The following is a 17,906-nucleotide window of genomic DNA, read 5'->3' as shown; positions in this document are numbered from 1 at the left end:
CGTCACCAACTCCCAGAGCTGGCTCAAACTCATGTTCATCGAGTTGGTGATGCCATCCAAGTATCTCATCCTCTGTCATCCCCTTCTCCTGCCTTTAGTCTTCCCCAGCATCAGGGTCTTCTCTAATGAGTCAGTTCTTCACATCAGGTGGCCAAAGTATTGGAACTTCAGTTTCGGCATCAGTCCTTCCAATGAATATTCAGGATTGATTCCTTTAGGATTGACTGATTTGATTTCCTTGCAGTCCAAGGGTCTCTCAAGAGTCTTCTCTGACACCACAGTTCAAAAGCATCAATTTTATTTATTTAATCGGTTGTGTGCTCATCCCAACAAAAGTGTCCTTTTTGGACATCAGTCAGACTGATGCTTTCTTTATGGTCCAACTCTCACATCCATACATGACTACGAGAAAAACTAACTTTGACTATATGGACTTTTGTCGGCAAAGTAAATGTCTCTGCTTTTTAATATGCTGTCTAGGTTTGTCATAGCTTTTCTTCCAAAGAACAAGTATCTTAATTTTGTGGCTTCAGTCACCATCTGCAGTGATTTTGGAGCCCAAGAAAATAAAATGTGTCACCGTTTGCATTGTTTCCCCATCTGTTTGCCATGAAGTGATGGGAGCAGATGCCATGATCTTTGTTTTTTGAATGTTTTAAGCCAGCATTTTTGCTCTTCTCTTTCACTTTCATCCAGAAGCTCTTTAGTTCCTCTTTACTTTCTGCCATAAGAGTGATATCATCTGCATATCTGAGGTTATTGATATTTCTGCCTGCAGTCTTAATTCCAGCTTGTGCTTCATTCAGCCTAGCCTTTAGCCTGATGTACTCTGCATAGAAGTTAAATAAGCAGGATGACAATATACAGCCTTGATGTTCTCCTTTTCCTATTTGGAATGAGTCCATTGTTCCATGTCTGGTTCTAACTGCTGATTCTTGACCTGCATACAGGCTTCTCAGGAGGCAGGTAAGGTGGTCTAGTATTCCCATCTCTTTAAGAGTTTTCCATAGTTTGTTGTGATCCACACAGTCAAAGGTTTTAGTGTAGTCACTGAAGCAGAAGTAGGTGTTTTTTCTGGAATTCTCTTGCTTTTTCTGTGATCTGGTGAGTGTTGGCAGTTTGATCTCTGGTTCCTCTGCCTTTTCTAATTAGAATTCTAATTATTTTAAAAAATATGTTACTCCCATCAAAAATCTCAATGGTTTGTCTTAAATTTCTTTAGCTATTAGAAATCTAGTTATTATACTTTTATTTTCTGTAGCACAAACTGTCAGTGTTAAAAAAGTGATTAGGCACATAGGTATGTAAGTAAAATGCTTTCTCTGCCAAAAGTGAGGAACTGAAAAATAGCTGAGTCTTTTTGGTATATTTACCAAGTCTTTAAAAAGCCACCATCAAATACCTTTTTAAAAATATTTAGGGACTTCCCTGGCAGTCCAGTGGTTGGGATACTGCACTCTCACTGCCCAGGCTGTGGGTTTAATCTGTGTTCAGGGAACCAAGATCCCACAAGCTGCATGGTTAGGCCCACAAAAAAAAAGTTTATTTTAAAGTAATAAATATTTAAACCAATAAATATTTAGTGTAAAAAACTTTAATGTAATTTCCTATTATCCCAGTACTTACTGATAACTGAATATTTGCATTTATATATTTTTAATAAAGTATAATCATAACCTGCTTTTGTTTAGATTCAAAATATATATTTCTTAGGCTAAAAATATTTAGCTTGTTAAAACTGGAAGAGACCTTGGAGATCCAGCCCATTCTGATTACTGTGTGTTAGTTGCTCAGTCATGTCTGACCCTTTGCAACCCATAGACTGTAGCCCATGGGGCTCCTCTGTCCATGGAATTTTCCAGGCAAGAATACTGGAGTGGGTTGCCATTTCCTCCTCCAATTCTGATTACTGTCTTACTACAGTTTTTAGTATGGGTGAGAAAATGCTCTTGTTTATACTCTATCTTAAAATAATCATGTATAGAGTGTCTTATGTAATCACCTGTAATGGCAAAATCTCTGGCCCTGGTGACTTTGTTTACATTACTTTTTATAAGTGTCCAAGGTTTTGTAATTGTCTATGAAAATCATTCTGAACTATAGTGTGGTTAAAATAGAAATGCTTATTGCAGACATCAGCTTTGAAGAAGCATCTTATTTTCATCTAGAGAGCTCTGTTGCTTTCACAACGCCTCTCTTTTAGTGGTGGTGCCTCTGAAGTACCAACTCTGAGATGTTTCTGTCTTGTGTCTGTGATCCATTTCACTAAACATTTCTGTATGGTGTGTAATCCCTGTGATTTCCTAATAAATGACTCTGATTTTGTTTTTATACTGCTAATGGTACATTTCCATCTTGTCAAATTTCTACCTGTGGGGAATTTCACTCTGTTCTCATTTATCCACAGGCATCCACAGTGTAATCCAGTATGTAAACATGCCCCTGCTTAGGCCTAGCAGTGATGAATTGAAGAGTGCCATAGTGCCTCCCCTGTCAACAGCGGTGATGCCTTTCCAGGAGAAGGTAGAAATACCTTCCAAGACTAGTGTGGGAGTCGCCCCCAAGGCAAGTGTGGAAGTGCCCCCTGAGGTGAGCGTTGAAGCACTCACCAAGGCAAGCTTGGATGAATCCCCCCAGGCGAACATGGAAGCACCCCCTGAAGTGAGTGTGGAAGCGTTCCCGGAGGAGAGCATGAAAAAACACCCCAAGGTGAGTGTGGAAACACTCCTGGAGGCGAGCATGAAGGAACACCCTGCCGTGAATGTGGATGCACTCCCGGAGGCGAGCATGGAAGAACCCCCCAAGGTGAGCGTGGGTGCACTCGTGGAGGAGAGCATGGAAGAACCCCCCAAGGTGAGCGTGGGTGCACTCGTGGAGGAGAGCATGGAAGAACCCCCCAAGGTGAGCGTGGGTGCGCTCCCGGAGGAGAGCATGGAAGAACACCCCAAGGTGAGCGTGAGTGCGCTCCCGGAGGAGAGCATGGAAGAACCCCCCAAGGTGAGCGTGGGTGCACTCGCGGAGGAGAGCATGGAAGAACACCCCAAGGTGAGCGTGAGTGCGCTCCCGGAGGAGAGCATGGAAGAACCCCCCAAGGTGAGCGTGGGTGCGCTCCCGGAGGAGAGCATGGAAGAACACCCCAAGGTGAGCGTGAGTGCGCTCCCGGAGGAGAGCATGGAAGAACCCCCCAAGGTGAGCGTGGGTGCACTCGCGGAGGAGAGCATGGAAGAACACCCCAAGGTGAGCGTGGGTGCACTCGCGGAGGAGAGCATGGAAGAACCCCCCAAGGTGAGCGTGGGTGCGCTCACGGAGGAGAGCATGGAAGAACCCCCCAAGGTGAGCATGAGTGCGCTCCCGGAGGAGAGCATGGAAGAACCCCCCAAGGTGAGCGTGGAAGCAATCACGGAGGAGAGCATGGAAGAACCCCCCAAGGTGAGCATGGGTGCGCTCCCGGAGGAGAGCATGAAAGAACCCCCCAAGGTGAGCGTGGGTGCGCTCCCGGAGGAGAGCATGAAAGAACCCCCCAAGGTGAGCGTGGGTGCGCTCCCGGAGGAGAGCATGAAAGCACCCCCCAAGGTGAGCGTGGATGTACTCGCGGAGGAGAGCATGAAAGAACCCCCCAAGGTGAGCGTGGACGTACTTGTGGAGGAGAGCATGGAAGAACCCCTCAAGGTGAGCGTGGGTGCACTCGTGGAGGAGAGCATGGAAGAATCCCCCAAGGTGAGCGTGGAAGCAATCACGGAGGAGAACATGGAAGAACCCCCCAAGGTGAGCGTGGGTGCGCTCCCGGAGGAGAGCATGGAAGAATCCCCCAAGGTGAACATGGAAGCAATCGCGGAGGAGAGCATGGAAGAACCCCCGAAGGTGAGCGTGGGTGCGCTCCCGGAGGAGAGCATGAAAGAACACCCCAAGGTGAGCGTGGGTGCGCTCCCGGAGGAGAACATGAAAGAACACCCCAAGGTGAGCGTGGGTGCGCTCCCGGAGGAGAGCATGAAAGCACCCCCCAAGGTGAGCGTGGGTGCGCTCCCGGAGGAGAGCATGAAAGCACCCCCCAAGGTGAGCGTGGACGTACTTGTGGAGGAGAGCATGGAAGCACCCCCCAAGGTGAGTGTGGAAGCACTACCAGAAGTGAATATGGAAGGACCCTCTGCAAATGTGGAAACATCACCTGAGACAAGTGAGGACTTACCCTTTGAAGCACATGTGGATCCATCCCTGGAGGTGAGCATGGACTCATCCCCAGATGTGAGTGTGAACCCATCTCCTGAAGTGAGCATGGACTCGTCCCAGGAGGTGAGCACGGAAGCATCATCTGAGGCTAGTGTGGACATATCTCCCAAGGCGAGCATGGAAACACTCCCTGAGGAGAGTGTGGAAACATCCCCCAAGGAGAGTGTAGAAGCATTCTCAGAGGCAAGCATGGATGCACTCCCAGAGGAGAATGTGGAGGTGCTCCCCAAGGAGACCACGAAAGGGCCTTCTGAGGCAAGTGTGGAGGTGCCCCTGGAGACCTCCCCCGAGGTGACCGTGGAAATATCTTCCAAGGTAAAGTGAAAGATTTTCCACAGGTTTGACAAGTGCCTTTCATTGACAGATTTTCTATTAAAATCTATTATTTTTTGTTGTATAGATGATGATGGGTCAGAGTTTACAACATACAGCATTCTATGATAAAATATATTCACTTTAATGATTTAAAATTATTTGATACTCGTCTCAGAGTTTCCCCCTAAAGCTGGAATAATAGATAATTTTTAATAGAAGGGATAAAATATAGTGGTTTATATGAATTATGTTTCTAAACTCTGAAGGAATGTTTTGAGAACTATCACAGAGCTCAATTAGGATTTACAAATAAAATTAAGTTTTGAAGTAAAAGAATTCTTTTAAATTATTTCTATGACCTGTTTGAATTGTACAATATAAAATGTTAGTCTGGAAGAATGAATGTCTGTACCTAAGTCTCATGCATGAAAGGAGAATTGGGATTTTAGGAGCATTTTATTCAGAATTTTTTTCTTTTGAAAGGGCAGCCGCAAAAGGTAATACTAGTAACTTTTTTATATGATCGTATTGATTTGTTCAGAAATCAGGAATGGATGAACAGCCCTCAAACCCTATTACCAAGAAGCGTGTACCACCATCGCAGATACCATGTTATAAATGGTCGTCATCTCCTACAAGAAGATGGTGTCCACCATCTCCCACCAGTGCTAGGTAAGTAGCTTATTTGCAGCTGTTCCTGATATATGTTTTACCAGGATAAACCTCGCATCAGTGTTTCATAAATAATGTAGTATGCATGGTAACAAATATAAAGGGAAAAGCCTTTAAAAATGGATTTACCTTTTCTCTATTATAAAATATCATATCATGATGTCAAGACATTATAGTGTGTGAAATGGTACAGTAAAAATCAACACATATATATTATAAAGTCATACCAGACTTCCTCCATTAACTGTTTTTTTCCCAGTAGGCAAATTCAAAAGAATTGCCCCTCATCACCTTCACCTGGCACGTCAAAACAATCGACACAGTTTTGTTTTTCCTATAAAGTAATTCCTACGCAGCGTACCGTATTTGCACAAAATGCATTAGGTACTATGGGAATGAAAAGCAAAGCCGTTTCTAACACCATTAACAACTCTGAGGCTGCAAGCCAAAAGGATATGATCTGTGAAGGTGAGTTCCTTCACTAACAAGTTCATTTCAGCAACCAGAAAATCTCAAGGTAGTTTGGGAACTGTCATTGTTATTTTGTTCCCCAGTGCAGAGAACTATAGGAAGCAAACTTTCATTAAAGAGCATTGCACCAGTCACACTGGCACAATGCTTGTTTTTTCTTGCCGCAACTTCTGATTTAGCCCCATTTTTGGAACTGATGTTTAGTGTATACAGATGGGTTGGATGAATGTCATGGTCTAGGTGGTCCCTGCAGTTCCTTCCAGCTCTGATAGTGGATGGCCCTTAGGTATTTTCCATCCTTGGAGACAGCGCATCCAGCCATTTGTGGCTGAGCAGGTTTCCATCAGGAGCTGTAGGGTAGTTCTTATGCATAGAGCATAACATGTGTCAGGTCAGTATGTGGGTTACAAAAAATACCATACTGGTTTTTTGACTATCACATGCATTCTTTTTTTTTAATTGAAGTGTAGTTGATTTAAAATTTTATGTTACTTTATGGTGAACAGCAAAATGATTCAGATACACATATATAGATATTCTTTTTCATATTCTTTTCTATTATAGGTTATTATAAGATACTAAATATAATTCCCTGTGCTTATGCTCAGTCCAAATGAGGTATAAATCTTTTATTTTTCTTTTTTGGCCATGCTGCACAGCTTGGGGGATCTTAGTTCCCCAACCAGAGAGTGAACCCAGCAGTGAAAGCAAGCAGTCAAGTAGGACCTTACTGTTTATTTTGTATGTAGTAGGGTGTATCTGCTAATCCCAAACTCCTAATTTATCCCTTCCCCTCTGCCTTCCCCTTTGGTAACCATAAGTTTGTTTTCTATGTCTGGGAGTCTGTTTCTGTTTTTTTTTTAATTGAAATATAATTGATTTATAAGAATTTTCCACAGTTTGTTGTGATCCAGACAGTCAAAGGTTTTAGCATGGTCAATGAAGCAGAAGTAGGTGTTTTTCTGGAATTTCCTTGCTTTTTCTATGACCCACCGGCATTGCTTAATTTTAAATACACTCATGAATTTTGCTTTTTGAAGGAATTACACAGTGAATTCTTTGTAACAGAAACAGTCTTTTTATTACGGTTTATTTATTCCTGATTTCTTAAAATCCTCATTTTCATATGTAGTTTATTTAAAACAAATTTGTCACATGAACTCCATGTGGTCGCCTTATTTTACTGATAGTCTTGGTTTCTTTGGTTATCCACAGTTAGCCACTTTATGATCAACCAAATATATTAACATACTGTTATCAACACTTAGTGAAATAATATTTATTTAATAAAAATGATGCACAATTTTCAGAATGTATGCTGAATATATTTTTGTTTAATTGACTTAAGATTTGTACACTTCAGGGAATTCCCTGGCAGTCCAGTGCTTAAAGACTCGGTGCTTTCACTGCTGGGTTCATCCCCTGGTTGGGAAACTAAGATCCCCCAAGCTGTGTACCATGGCCAAAAAAGAAAAAAAAAGAAGATTTCTACCTCATTTGGACTGAGTATAAGCTTATCTTCCTTCATATTCAGTATATCTTAATCTTTTCTTTCCATAGAGGTAATTTAGTCAGGTATCTCAAAACAGCTAAACCAAAACAGGAACACATTATTTCTTTTGGGGACAAGTAGTTGTTAAAAGTTAACAAAATGGTACTTCTGTTGGTGGCTTGGGTTGGCCATGAGGGCATAGGAATTGGGCTTTTGAACAAAAGCTGTTACATAAATCACTTATAGTTTATTTATACATTTTATATCATGGACATACTGTTGCTGGTTTTTTTTTTAAACATTGTACATTGTCTTGCACCTCTTTGTTGGACATAGAGGCAGTAAGTTCCCTAAACTTAACTGTTTTGCATGTTAATTTAAACTAGAGTCTGGTCATAAAGGCACACCAGGACCTAAGAATGCTGAGGAGGCAACAAAAATTTTGGCAGAAAAACGACGCCTTGCTCGTGAGCAAAAAGAAAAAGAAGAAAGACTACAAAAAGAGATGGAACAAAGGTTGGCACAGAATCATCCTTTCTATACAGTAAATCTTGGTTGGGACCCCAATTCTGAAAGTCATGCTTTATCTTTAAGTTAGATGTATATAAATTCTCCAGGAGAACTGACTTTTTCTTCAATGTGAATCAACGTGGGGAACATTTCAAGCAGACAGGACGCTAGTGTAGATGAGTATGTGTTCCTCTTTAGTCTCCGTGTGTCACGTGCTCTTGAGGTGTGCTGTAAAGATGCAGAAAGAGATCTGCCTTCACGTTAAGGGCCTCGCTCTCACAGTAGCACCTGAGTGATCACCCAAGACTGTTTCTATTGGCATTCACTGGTGTCAGCCCCTTTCTTTATTTCAAACATCCTTTATAACTTTAGAATTTGTAAACTTGTTTATGAATAAGTTGCATGCATCATGACCCTTTCCTCCTAAATACTTCCCTGTATACTTTCTAAGAAGAAAAGCATTCTCTGATGTAACCAAGGTATTAATAACTAAAATCAGGAAATTTATTATTTTATTTTCTAATCCAGGGTCAACATACAATTCAATTTGCTATTTGTCCCAGTGACAGTCTTCTTTTTAAAGGTTTTTAAAATGACAGTTCTTTCTTAAAAGTTAACATGTGTGTGTAATAGGAAACTAAAAAACACAAGAAGCAAAAAACAAAGTCATCCATAATCACAAGCAGTTTACCTTTTGATGTGTCCTTCTGCCAGTGACATTCTTTATAAAATCTTTTCAGTTCAGAATTCAGTCCTTAAACAGTTCATAAAAAATAACATATACACACACATAGAGATAGTAACTGGTAAAGCAACTTTGCTTGAAACTTTTTTGTAAGTTTGAAATGAAAAAGTTATCCCCCAAAATTTGTAAACTTGGAAAAGATACTTCCTTATGTTTTACTGGGTTTCCAATGACCTGTGGGCTGCAAATGTCATATACAGTTGTGGGCTACTGCAGTCTAAAGGTTTCTTGATCTTTGATCTTGAAGTCCATTTGATTTGGGTCCCTGTAATGTAAACCTCTGTCCACAACCTGCAAAGAATAATAACTGATGTTGTTTTTAACTATTATTTTTGAATCACAATCATATCCTTTCCATGTACCTTATATGGGTTTGGGAGAAAGGAAGAGACATTTTGAATAGCAAAAAACCCTATAACTTGAAGAATATTATTTATTAGTTCATGTAAACAGAGCTAGTTTCACATTTTAAAAGCCCTGAATACCAGTCATTTTGATTGAACTTTCCTCCTCTGAGCACCACCAGACCCTTCTGTAAATTTCCTCTCTCACACCCCCATGTGAGATCAGGTGTGAGCATACATCTAGCACAGTTAAGAAGGAGTGATTATATGTGTGTGCGTATGTGCGCATTTGTATTTTAAGATGCTACTTGATAAAAATCTTTTTCTTCTCCTAAGGGCTAGTTCCCCCTATTTAAATAGGTGAAATTATGCACATCCTGTGGAATAACAAAGAAAATGTAGGGAATCTGGTGTAAATATAAATTGTATTACTATACACAAGCAGCTTCACTATAAAACTGCACATAAAAAGAATTATTATTTAATTTCATTTTCATCAGGAAAATAAAAGATGTAGCAAAGAAAGTGGATGAAGGTCAAGAAGACGAGTTTTCAAAATTTGGAGATGGGCAACAACCAAAGGAGATGAAGAAGAAAGAAAGTCAGAAACAAGAAGACCAAAAAGTAGAATTCCAGGTTTGCTGGCTCTCCTTGAGAACCAGATTGTAAAATTCAATAGAAACCCAAAGCAAAAGTCTGTTTATCCAAGAAAGAAAATGACCAGATGCTGCATGCTCTGGTTGCATTTTTACCTTACAGTCTAGCTTTTACCCAGTGTTGCTGTCAGTCCTCCATTACCATTAGCAGAATCTTGGAATGTTTTCCAGGTGAAACGAAAGCAGCAAATTACAGATTAGCAGTCCTCTAGTTTATCTACATAAATAATATTACAGGTTGGCGTCAAGAAATCCACATTGCTCACAGAGATTAAATATCCTGTGTGATATTTCCTAATCCTGCATTCTGTGGTGACATACCTGCACCACCCCCCTAACAGATCAGTTGAAAATTATGCATGCCTCAGCAATTCACCAATTAGAATGTCTCACTAGTGTAAGTTAAATCACCTAGTAAATTAATCCCCAAACTGAGCTCAGACAATATTCAGCATAAATTATTATTATAGCTAATTTATATAACAGTTTTAGTGTATCACTTATCAAAATCAGTTATATGTTTCATAAATGACTATGCATTTGCATTCCTTGAGAAAGTATCTGTAAGAATCCTCTTGGTGCTTTTGAAGTATAAGACTTGGCTCCTGGTACCTGTGTCAGTGGAAGACTACACAGTCACATATTTCAAAATGATAGTGGTCTGACAACCCTGAGGTCCTGAAGGGGATTAACATGCCTTCTAAATCTCTAGCCATAATAGTTAGCCTAGTTCTGTACATTTTTGCTAACACTTTGAAAACTGATGATCCATGAATGTTATATATATGAGTACTCTCAATCCAAAGGTTACATTTTATTTTGGGTAACATCTTACTGTTGCACTGTTGTCATTCAGATATATTGAGAGTCAATGGTATTTTTATACAAATTTCCTAGAAAAGTGACGCCAAAATAAAAGCTCAGGAGGAGGCTGACAAACGCAAGAAGGAGCATGAGAGGATTATGTTACAGAATCTGCAGGAGAGATTAGAAAGAAAAAAGGTATGCCTCCTCTCTGTTGGGGGGATTTGATTCTTTGTTTAAAACAATGTTGGACACATGATTCCAAACTATGTTTTTAAAAATGACAAGTGATATGCTAGCTGGGGTTGTTTTTCCTCTATACTCTCTCATTTTAGGATCTGACCCCTTCTCCCTAGAATGGGCTCCTCTTAATAACCATAGCTCTTCCTTGTGGACCACTGATGACCATCACAGGGATGGCTCTGTACAGCAAACCGCTGGGAACAAAGTTCCTTTGAACAGAATCCCTTGGGTCATGGTAGGGGTTGGTAGAAGTTTGAGTTTTTTCTAAACTGGACTGGAAATTGCAATAACTGAGCTTGAAGAAGCAGAAGGTGGGGGCTTCTCAGAGAGGCCAAGATGCAGGCTCTTTGTAAGGTTGGACTGCAATTTGTGTAACCCATGTGTCTCATCTGGGAGTAAGGAACACCTCAGACCAGGGTGAGGGACTTCCCAGCCTCTCTGTCAGGAGATCAGTCACCTTGAGGAGGCCAGAGAGCTAGAGCTCCCCTTACCTTCAGGGAAGAAGGGAACTCTTAGCCTTCCTGCGTGTGCTCTTTCTAGTAACACAACCCTTGACAGCATTGCATTGTTGAGATGCATTCTTTTCATTAACATCAGCTTCACTCATGATCTGTTGAGACAAAAATCATGTTCACAAGTTCTGATTGGTTTGCAATGATATGTGCTTGGTCTAGTAATAAATTTCCACACTGGCAAAATCAGGAGTGAGAAGTCATTTGGATTTCTGCGTTAGGGTAACAAGTACACTTGTCACCATTCAGAGTGTTTTCTAGATGACCGACCGTGAAACTGGGCTTGGAGGAAAGTGCCCACCCAGCTGCTGGCCCAACATCTTGCATTGACTTTGGCACAGACAGCAGTATTGTCTGCTTCTGGAACACAGAAATAATCAACTTCTTCAGGACCAGTGTTTTGTTTTTAATGTTTTCATGTTTGAATTTTATTTTTTAAAAAAATAGAGAATTGAGGAAATTATGAAGCGGACGAGAAAGCCAGATTCGAATGCCTCAAAGGTAGTCTGTGTGTTCCTACCAGCAGTGTATAAGAATTCCTGTTGTTTTACATTCTTGCCAACTTTTTAATTTTTGCCAGTCTCTGGTGCTAATGAAATAACATTTCACATTTCCCTGATTATTAAAAAGATTGAGCATGTTTTTTCCCATCTTTAGTTAGCTTTCATGTTTTTTCTTGTGTGGAATCCTTTGTTTAGTCTTTTGCCCAAAACTTTCTGGCTGACTTATCTTTTTCTTACTCATTGGTAGTTCTTTAAATGTTCTAGATACTTCTCCTTTCTTGCTTGTATGTGTTGCAGATACCTTCTCTCAGTTTGTGGCTTATCTTTTCTTATTGCTGTTTGCTGCTACATAGATGTTCTTGATATTTCACATCGTGGAATTTTATCAATATTTTTGAATGACTAATGGAGTTGAGTCCCATATTGGCCATTTGGGGATTCACTTTGGTGAAGTGTCTTTTCAAGTCCTTTGCCCCTGTTTCTATTCAGTCACTCGCATTTTTCCTACTGATCTGTGGGAGAATTTACAAGGTCTGCTTCTGAGCCCCTTGGATATCTGTACTGCAGGTATCAGCCCCCAGGCTATAGTTTGCCTCACACTCTCATTATGTCCTTTGATGAACTGAAGCTTATTTTAATGAACTCAGATTTAGCATTGTTTTTTCTTTTATGGTTAGTGCTTTCAGGGTCTCTCATAAGTATTTGTTTATCCCTCCCCCAATGTCTTGTCTTTTGATGGTTTGCATTCTTCTCAGATCTTCTGGGGGGCTTCCCTGGTGGCTCACTGGTAAAGAATCTGCCTGCCAATGCAGGATATGGGTTCAGCCCCTGGGTGAGGAAGATCTCCTGGAGGAAATGGCAACCCACTCCAGTATTCATGCCTGGAGAATCCCAAGGACAGAGGAGCCTGGCAGGCTACAGTCCTGGGCTTGTGAAAGAGTCAGATACAACTTAAAACTAAACAACAGGTCTTTTTATCCCCAGATTCTTTGTTCTTCACCATCTGAGCTACAAAACTGATATTTTGCCTATTTAAAATTGCCTAGTTGTGGTCATTCACATCATTATGAAAATTTAGAATAGAAACGTCATTTCTGAAAAGTGATGGCAGTTACCCTCTCAGAGAGCAGGTAGCACATTGACTTGAGAAGTCCTGCCTCGAGCAGCAGCCAAGAACATTTTAGCCATGGTACCCACCTGAGCTTAGGGCTCCAAGGAGGCAGAGCCTTTACACCATCCCAGAGCTGTTGTCCCTTGGCTCTCATTCAGGGAAGTCTACCATTTTTGGCTGTCTTTCTGTAGCTGAAAGACACAACTTGGGTCACCTGTCCTGTCCTTTGTAGATTCTTGGGGCTAAAGAGGTTAGATTCCTTTTTTACCTTTTAATTGAAATGACAAAAGTATGCAATCAATCCAGGCATGAAATCTGTCTTCTCTGAAATAACTGTCAGGATGATTGAATGGTAGATGCAGTCTTGACTTTCTTCTCTCGTTGCAGGCTACAGAAGCATTGAGCGGTGATGCATATGAGGAGGACGAGGCAGATGATGAGGACGAGTCAGAAAGTGACAGTGATTCCTTTGATGACATGCGTCCATCAGGTTTGCTTGCCTTTTGAGTTCTGAAGTAAAGTCACTCAGTCGTGTCTGACTCTTCGCGACCCCATGGACTGTAGCCTACCAGGCTTCTCTGTCCATGGGATTTTCCAGGCAAGAGTACTGGAGTGGGGTGCCATTGCCTTCTCCAGGGGATCTTCCCCACCCAGGGATCGAACCCAGGTCTCCCGCATTGCAAGCGGACTCTACCCTCTGAGCCACCAGGGAAGTTCAAAATAACACTGTGACCCCGACGTGATTTGAACACGCAACCTTCTGATCTGGAGTCAGACATGCTACCATTGTGCCACAAGGCCTTCCCTTTGAGTTCTATTCGTCACCTAGACTGTCTAGGTTCATCCAGACTTCCTCTGCTTGTGAGCTGTTTGACTTTGAGCAAGTTACTTAACCTCTCTGTGTTCAGTTTTCCTATCTGAAAAGGGGGAAGCTAATATTGTTCTCCTGGGGTGGGCATGAGATTGCAGTGAGATCCCGAAGTACTAAGAATGGTGCTTGACACATAGTAAACTCTCAATAAATATTAGCTGCTACGACAACTGTTCTTTTGTTTTGTGCTGAGAGACTGTAGATGGCAGCTGTTTCTCAGCTCAGTGTGAGGCTTACTAGCATCTCACAGTTTAGGACCCCATGCGGCATTCATGACTGACCATAGGTAGAATGCCACTCCCTGCCTCACAGAGAGAAAATGAGGATCCTGGCGTTACAGTGCCCCTGAGGTACATTGTTGAGTCTCATTCCCAGGTGAGTGTGAACCACAGTAATGGCATTTGAGAAAACACAGTTGGTCCACCCTTTATGCCTTAGTGGGTATCAGGCACATGGGAACCCTGCTAGCTACTGGGGCCTCGAGGAACCTCAGCCAATGGGGTGCCAGACATGAGCAGATGGTGGTGCTGCCACATGCTGGTTGCACTAAAAGGAGTTAGGCCAGAATGTCACTAGAACAGGAACAGGAGCAGCAGAGGGGTAGGCTGGGCCTTAGGCCATTGAGAAAGGTTAAGATCAGAGGTGAGACTAAAATGAGAGGGTCACCAGAAAGAGGGACAAGAAGCACGGAGCTGTCCTGCCCTCTAGCCATCATGACTTGCTGGCAGAGGAGAGAGGGCACGTTCCTTCAAGGTGGCCCTTGGTGCTTTCAGGGCACAGTGGGCTTTTGCTCTGACCCTGCCTCCCCAGAGTCCTGCCTCCAGACAACTCCTGTCTTCAGGTAGACATCCCTTGCCCAGACTGGCAGGCTCACAGCCTTCACTTTGCTTGTCTTTATTGTTGAAACTCCAATTTTAATCTTGCTGCCTTTTTTTTTTTTACCTCTAGCTACTATAAATGGCATGGATTCATCCACAAAACCAAAAACACATTTTAAGCATGTGAAGAACACTAGCAAGTTTTTAGATGTGACTTCTAGCCACATCCATAAAGAGACAAAAGCATTTTTAAATACTGACATGAAAACCTTTGGACCAAAAGGAGTGAAAGACCCTTTGAATCAGACAAAGAGTACCAGGTGAGTCACTCAATGAGTTTATCAGAATACACCTGGGAGGGGTTATGATTGGCATCCTTAGAATGATGCACAAGATTACTGACTGCACTCTTAGTTTGTCCCAAACACTATGTCAAGTGCTCTACTTAAAGGAACAAACTCAGTAAGGATGAGCATCCCCCTCCTTACAGACTCGAAGACTGAGGCATGGGCTTCCCTGGTGGCTCAGTGGTGAAGAATCCACCTGCCAGTGCAGGAGACGTAGGTTTGATCCTTGATCTGGCAGATCCCCCTTACCCTGGAACAACGAAGCCCAGACACCACAATTATTGAACCTGTGCTCTAGAGCCTGGAAGCCACAACTAATGAGCCCCACTTGCCACAACTACTAGGGTGTGGCCCTTGCTCCCCACAACTAGAGAAAAGCCCGTGTAGCAACAGATTCCAGCACATCTAAAAAATAAACAAAATTATTTTTTAATGAAAGAAAACAGAAATGGAGAGATTATGAGCCTTATTCAACCCAGCATCCCACAGTTCAAGGGCAGAACGTAAATTCAACCCAGAAATACCTGATTCCATTCTGAGTTTTTATTCACACTGGTTAGTGTTGTCTCATACAATCAGGGAAGGGGACATTGAGTGACTGCAGTGTAACAGACATTTTATCTGTCTAAATTCCCATTGCAACTCTGGGCATGATGTTAAAGTCGTCATTGTACATTTGGGAAACTGAGGGTCAGAGGTAAGGTCAGAAGAACAGGACCAAATTCTTAGAAAGGAAGGCTCATTGGGTGATTGCCTGAAAAAGAGTGTTACTTGCCACTGAGGAAAGATATCTGGGAGCCATTTTATAGCGTAACCTTGAAAGTGACATTACAATTTCTGCCATAAATACCACCATTTCAGAAGGGGAAACTGATTTTTTTTTAAATCCCAGAGACCAAACAACTCAGATAATTCATGATCTAGCTAAATTTGACTTGAAGGTTAAACTCTTCTAAACTTCAGTTATTTCTATCATCAATTTTGTGGACCACAGTTATCCTCTGAATATGAGTTTTAGTGTATTAAAATAATAAAGCTTCTGTCAGGCAAAGCCTTGGTTTGGGGACAGTCAGGATTATAACCAAATACCTCTTTCCAGATCCTCCACCAAAAGACCAACCAACCGAGCAGCAAAAACTGGAAAGGTGGAAATCAGCAGCACTGTGGGACCTACCAAGAGTTCCCGTTCAGAGGTACAGAAGTGGGTATGCGACCAAATTATCGACTTCTCAAGAGAGGCAAAACCACCTGGGTCCAGTTTCCCTCCTGAGAGCCCAAAACCCCAGCCGAGAGGCTCCATGACATCCTGCCTGAATCACGGGCCACCCGTAGACAACAAAAACAGAAGCCAATCTGTGCCTGCTCCATCAGGTAAGGCCTTCACCCATTTCCACAACCCTCCTCTGTTTCTAGCTGTGCCAGAGCTTGGCACCATGTAACTTTGGAGGCGAGGGAGAAGACAGTGGTGGGTCTAAAGCTAGGTTGAAGAGCCCCCCATTGGTTAGTTTCGAGAACATTCATGACATGACCAATTGTTAATATACAGAGTAGGTTCGTTTCAGACAGTGGACTCCTCTGCAGTCCTGATCCACTGGCTGCTCTTCAGCACTCAGGTCATTTAGGGCGGCGGTGGCGGTGGTATAGTTGCTGCTGCTGCTGCTAAGTCACTTCAGTCGTGTCCGACTCTGTGCGACCCCATAGATGGCAGCCCACCAGGCTCCCCTGTCCCTGGGATTCTCCAGGCAAGAACACTGGAGTGGGTTGCCATTTCCTTCTGCAATGCATGAAAGTGAAAAGTGAAAGTAAAGTCGCTCAGTCGTGTTCAACTCTTAGAGACCCCATGGACTGTGGCCCACCAGGCTCCTCAGTCCGTGGGATTTTCCAGGCAAGAGTGCTGGAGTGGGGTGCCATTGCAAGTCATGTTCAACTCTTGCAACCCCATGGACTGTACCCCGCCAGGCTCCTCTGTACATGGAATTCTCCAGGCAAGGATACTGCAGTGCTTTGCCATTGCCTTCTCCAATTTAGGACAGAGGGTTGGTGAATTTTTTGGAATTAGTCCCTCAATTTGTGTATCCAAAACCAAAAGGCCTAGGTTTTTCTTTCCTTGAGAAGCTCTGTTTGAAATTGAGAGGCAGCTTCGACCCATTTGGAGGTTGGGGAGCATTTATAAGAGCACCAGTATGGCAGCAACTTGGGGTGGAGGGCCTGCTGCTGAGGGTCCCAGGCCAGCCTCAGTGTGGGGCGAGGATCCACTTGGTATGGAACCAGTATCTTCACTAATAAACCTTTCTTTTCTTTTTCCCTCTGTTCAGATACGTAAACCTTTTCCAGCCTAGAAGAGAATCCATTCTCCACTCTGGATTTTGACCTCTGGGCCCACCTTTCAAAATTTCTCTGCCTGCTACATGAACCCAGCAAAGAAAATGACTCTCAGAAAAAAATATCATCTTAACATATCTCAGAAGATGCTCATATCATCTTGAGTCTTGCCCATAAGCAAGGGTTCTGAGTAAAGAGTCATTTTATTTGCTGTAAAAATCTCCATTGTCTGTCATTCTTGTATTTTCGTGCCAACACATTTGTGTATCAAGTGTGTCTTTGTAAAATGTTCACTCTTAAGCATATATAAAATGCTAAGAGAATCTTACACCGAAACAAAAGTTTTTTGTCAGTACCTATTTGAAATCTTAAAATCACGTTTACTGCATTTAACAATTAATTTGTTTTTGTTGTTTAGTTGCTGAGTCGTATCTGACTCTTTCCAACCCTATGGACTGTAGCCCACCAGGCTCCTCTGTCCATGAGATTTCCCAGGCAAGAATATTGGAGTGGGTTACCATTCCCTTCTCCAGGGGATCTTCCCGACCCAGGGATCAAACTCATGTCTCCTGCATTGGCAGGCAGATTCTTTACCGCTGAGCCACTAGGGAAGCCCCAACAATTGCTTTAATTTAGCAGTAAAAACTCACATTCAGTCTGGTAGAGAACATAATGGGTCTTAAGGGTCTCAAGATTCCTCACACAAGGTTTGTTGGATTGTTCTTAATATACAAATACAGAAAGTTGCAGGATAGAGTAAATCACATTTTATCGTTAATGTATGTTTGTTTCTAACTGCCATAGTCTGCCAGTCCTGGGCACAGACACTGGTTACCTTCAAATGCTGGCGGTCCTAGAAGGTGTAATTTTTTTTTTTCATCTTTCCTGCTTTTGTCAGCATTTCATTTTGGAAGTACATATTGAGGTTTATAAAAATTTGTTA

The 17,906-nt window shown here is 42.3% G+C and overlaps 1 protein-coding gene and 1 non-coding gene across 2 annotated transcripts in view; one reads left to right on the top strand and one right to left on the bottom strand.

Annotated features, from left to right (window-relative positions):
- Positions 1-17,100, top strand: part of MAP7D3 (MAP7 domain containing 3) — a 34,754-nt gene extending 17,654 nt beyond the window's left edge. The window contains exons 8-19 of the mRNA XM_052662623.1: positions 2,418-2,805; positions 3,046-4,542; positions 5,084-5,214; positions 5,474-5,682; positions 7,564-7,697; positions 9,272-9,412; positions 10,330-10,434; positions 11,439-11,492; positions 12,993-13,095; positions 14,425-14,614; positions 15,741-16,012; positions 16,957-17,100. Of these exons, the coding sequence (XP_052518583.1) occupies positions 2,418-2,805; positions 3,046-4,542; positions 5,084-5,214; positions 5,474-5,682; positions 7,564-7,697; positions 9,272-9,412; positions 10,330-10,434; positions 11,439-11,492; positions 12,993-13,095; positions 14,425-14,614; positions 15,741-16,012; positions 16,957-16,964 (3,232 nt within the window). The 3' untranslated portion in view covers positions 16,965-17,100. The remainder of the gene's footprint in view (positions 1-2,417; positions 2,806-3,045; positions 4,543-5,083; positions 5,215-5,473; positions 5,683-7,563; positions 7,698-9,271; positions 9,413-10,329; positions 10,435-11,438; positions 11,493-12,992; positions 13,096-14,424; positions 14,615-15,740; positions 16,013-16,956) is intronic.
- Positions 13,335-13,406, bottom strand: TRNAW-CCA (transfer RNA tryptophan (anticodon CCA)). The gene has a single exon. It is a non-coding gene; the product is annotated as a tRNA-Trp (tRNA).
- Positions 17,101-17,906: the final 806 nt, after the last annotated feature.

This window comes from Budorcas taxicolor, chromosome X (genome assembly GCF_023091745.1).
Source record: "Budorcas taxicolor isolate Tak-1 chromosome X, Takin1.1, whole genome shotgun sequence".
NCBI classification, from domain to species: Eukaryota; Metazoa; Chordata; class Mammalia; order Artiodactyla; family Bovidae; genus Budorcas; species Budorcas taxicolor.
Note: the sequence above shows the minus strand (reverse complement) of the source record. Positions and strands in the feature narration are given on the sequence as shown.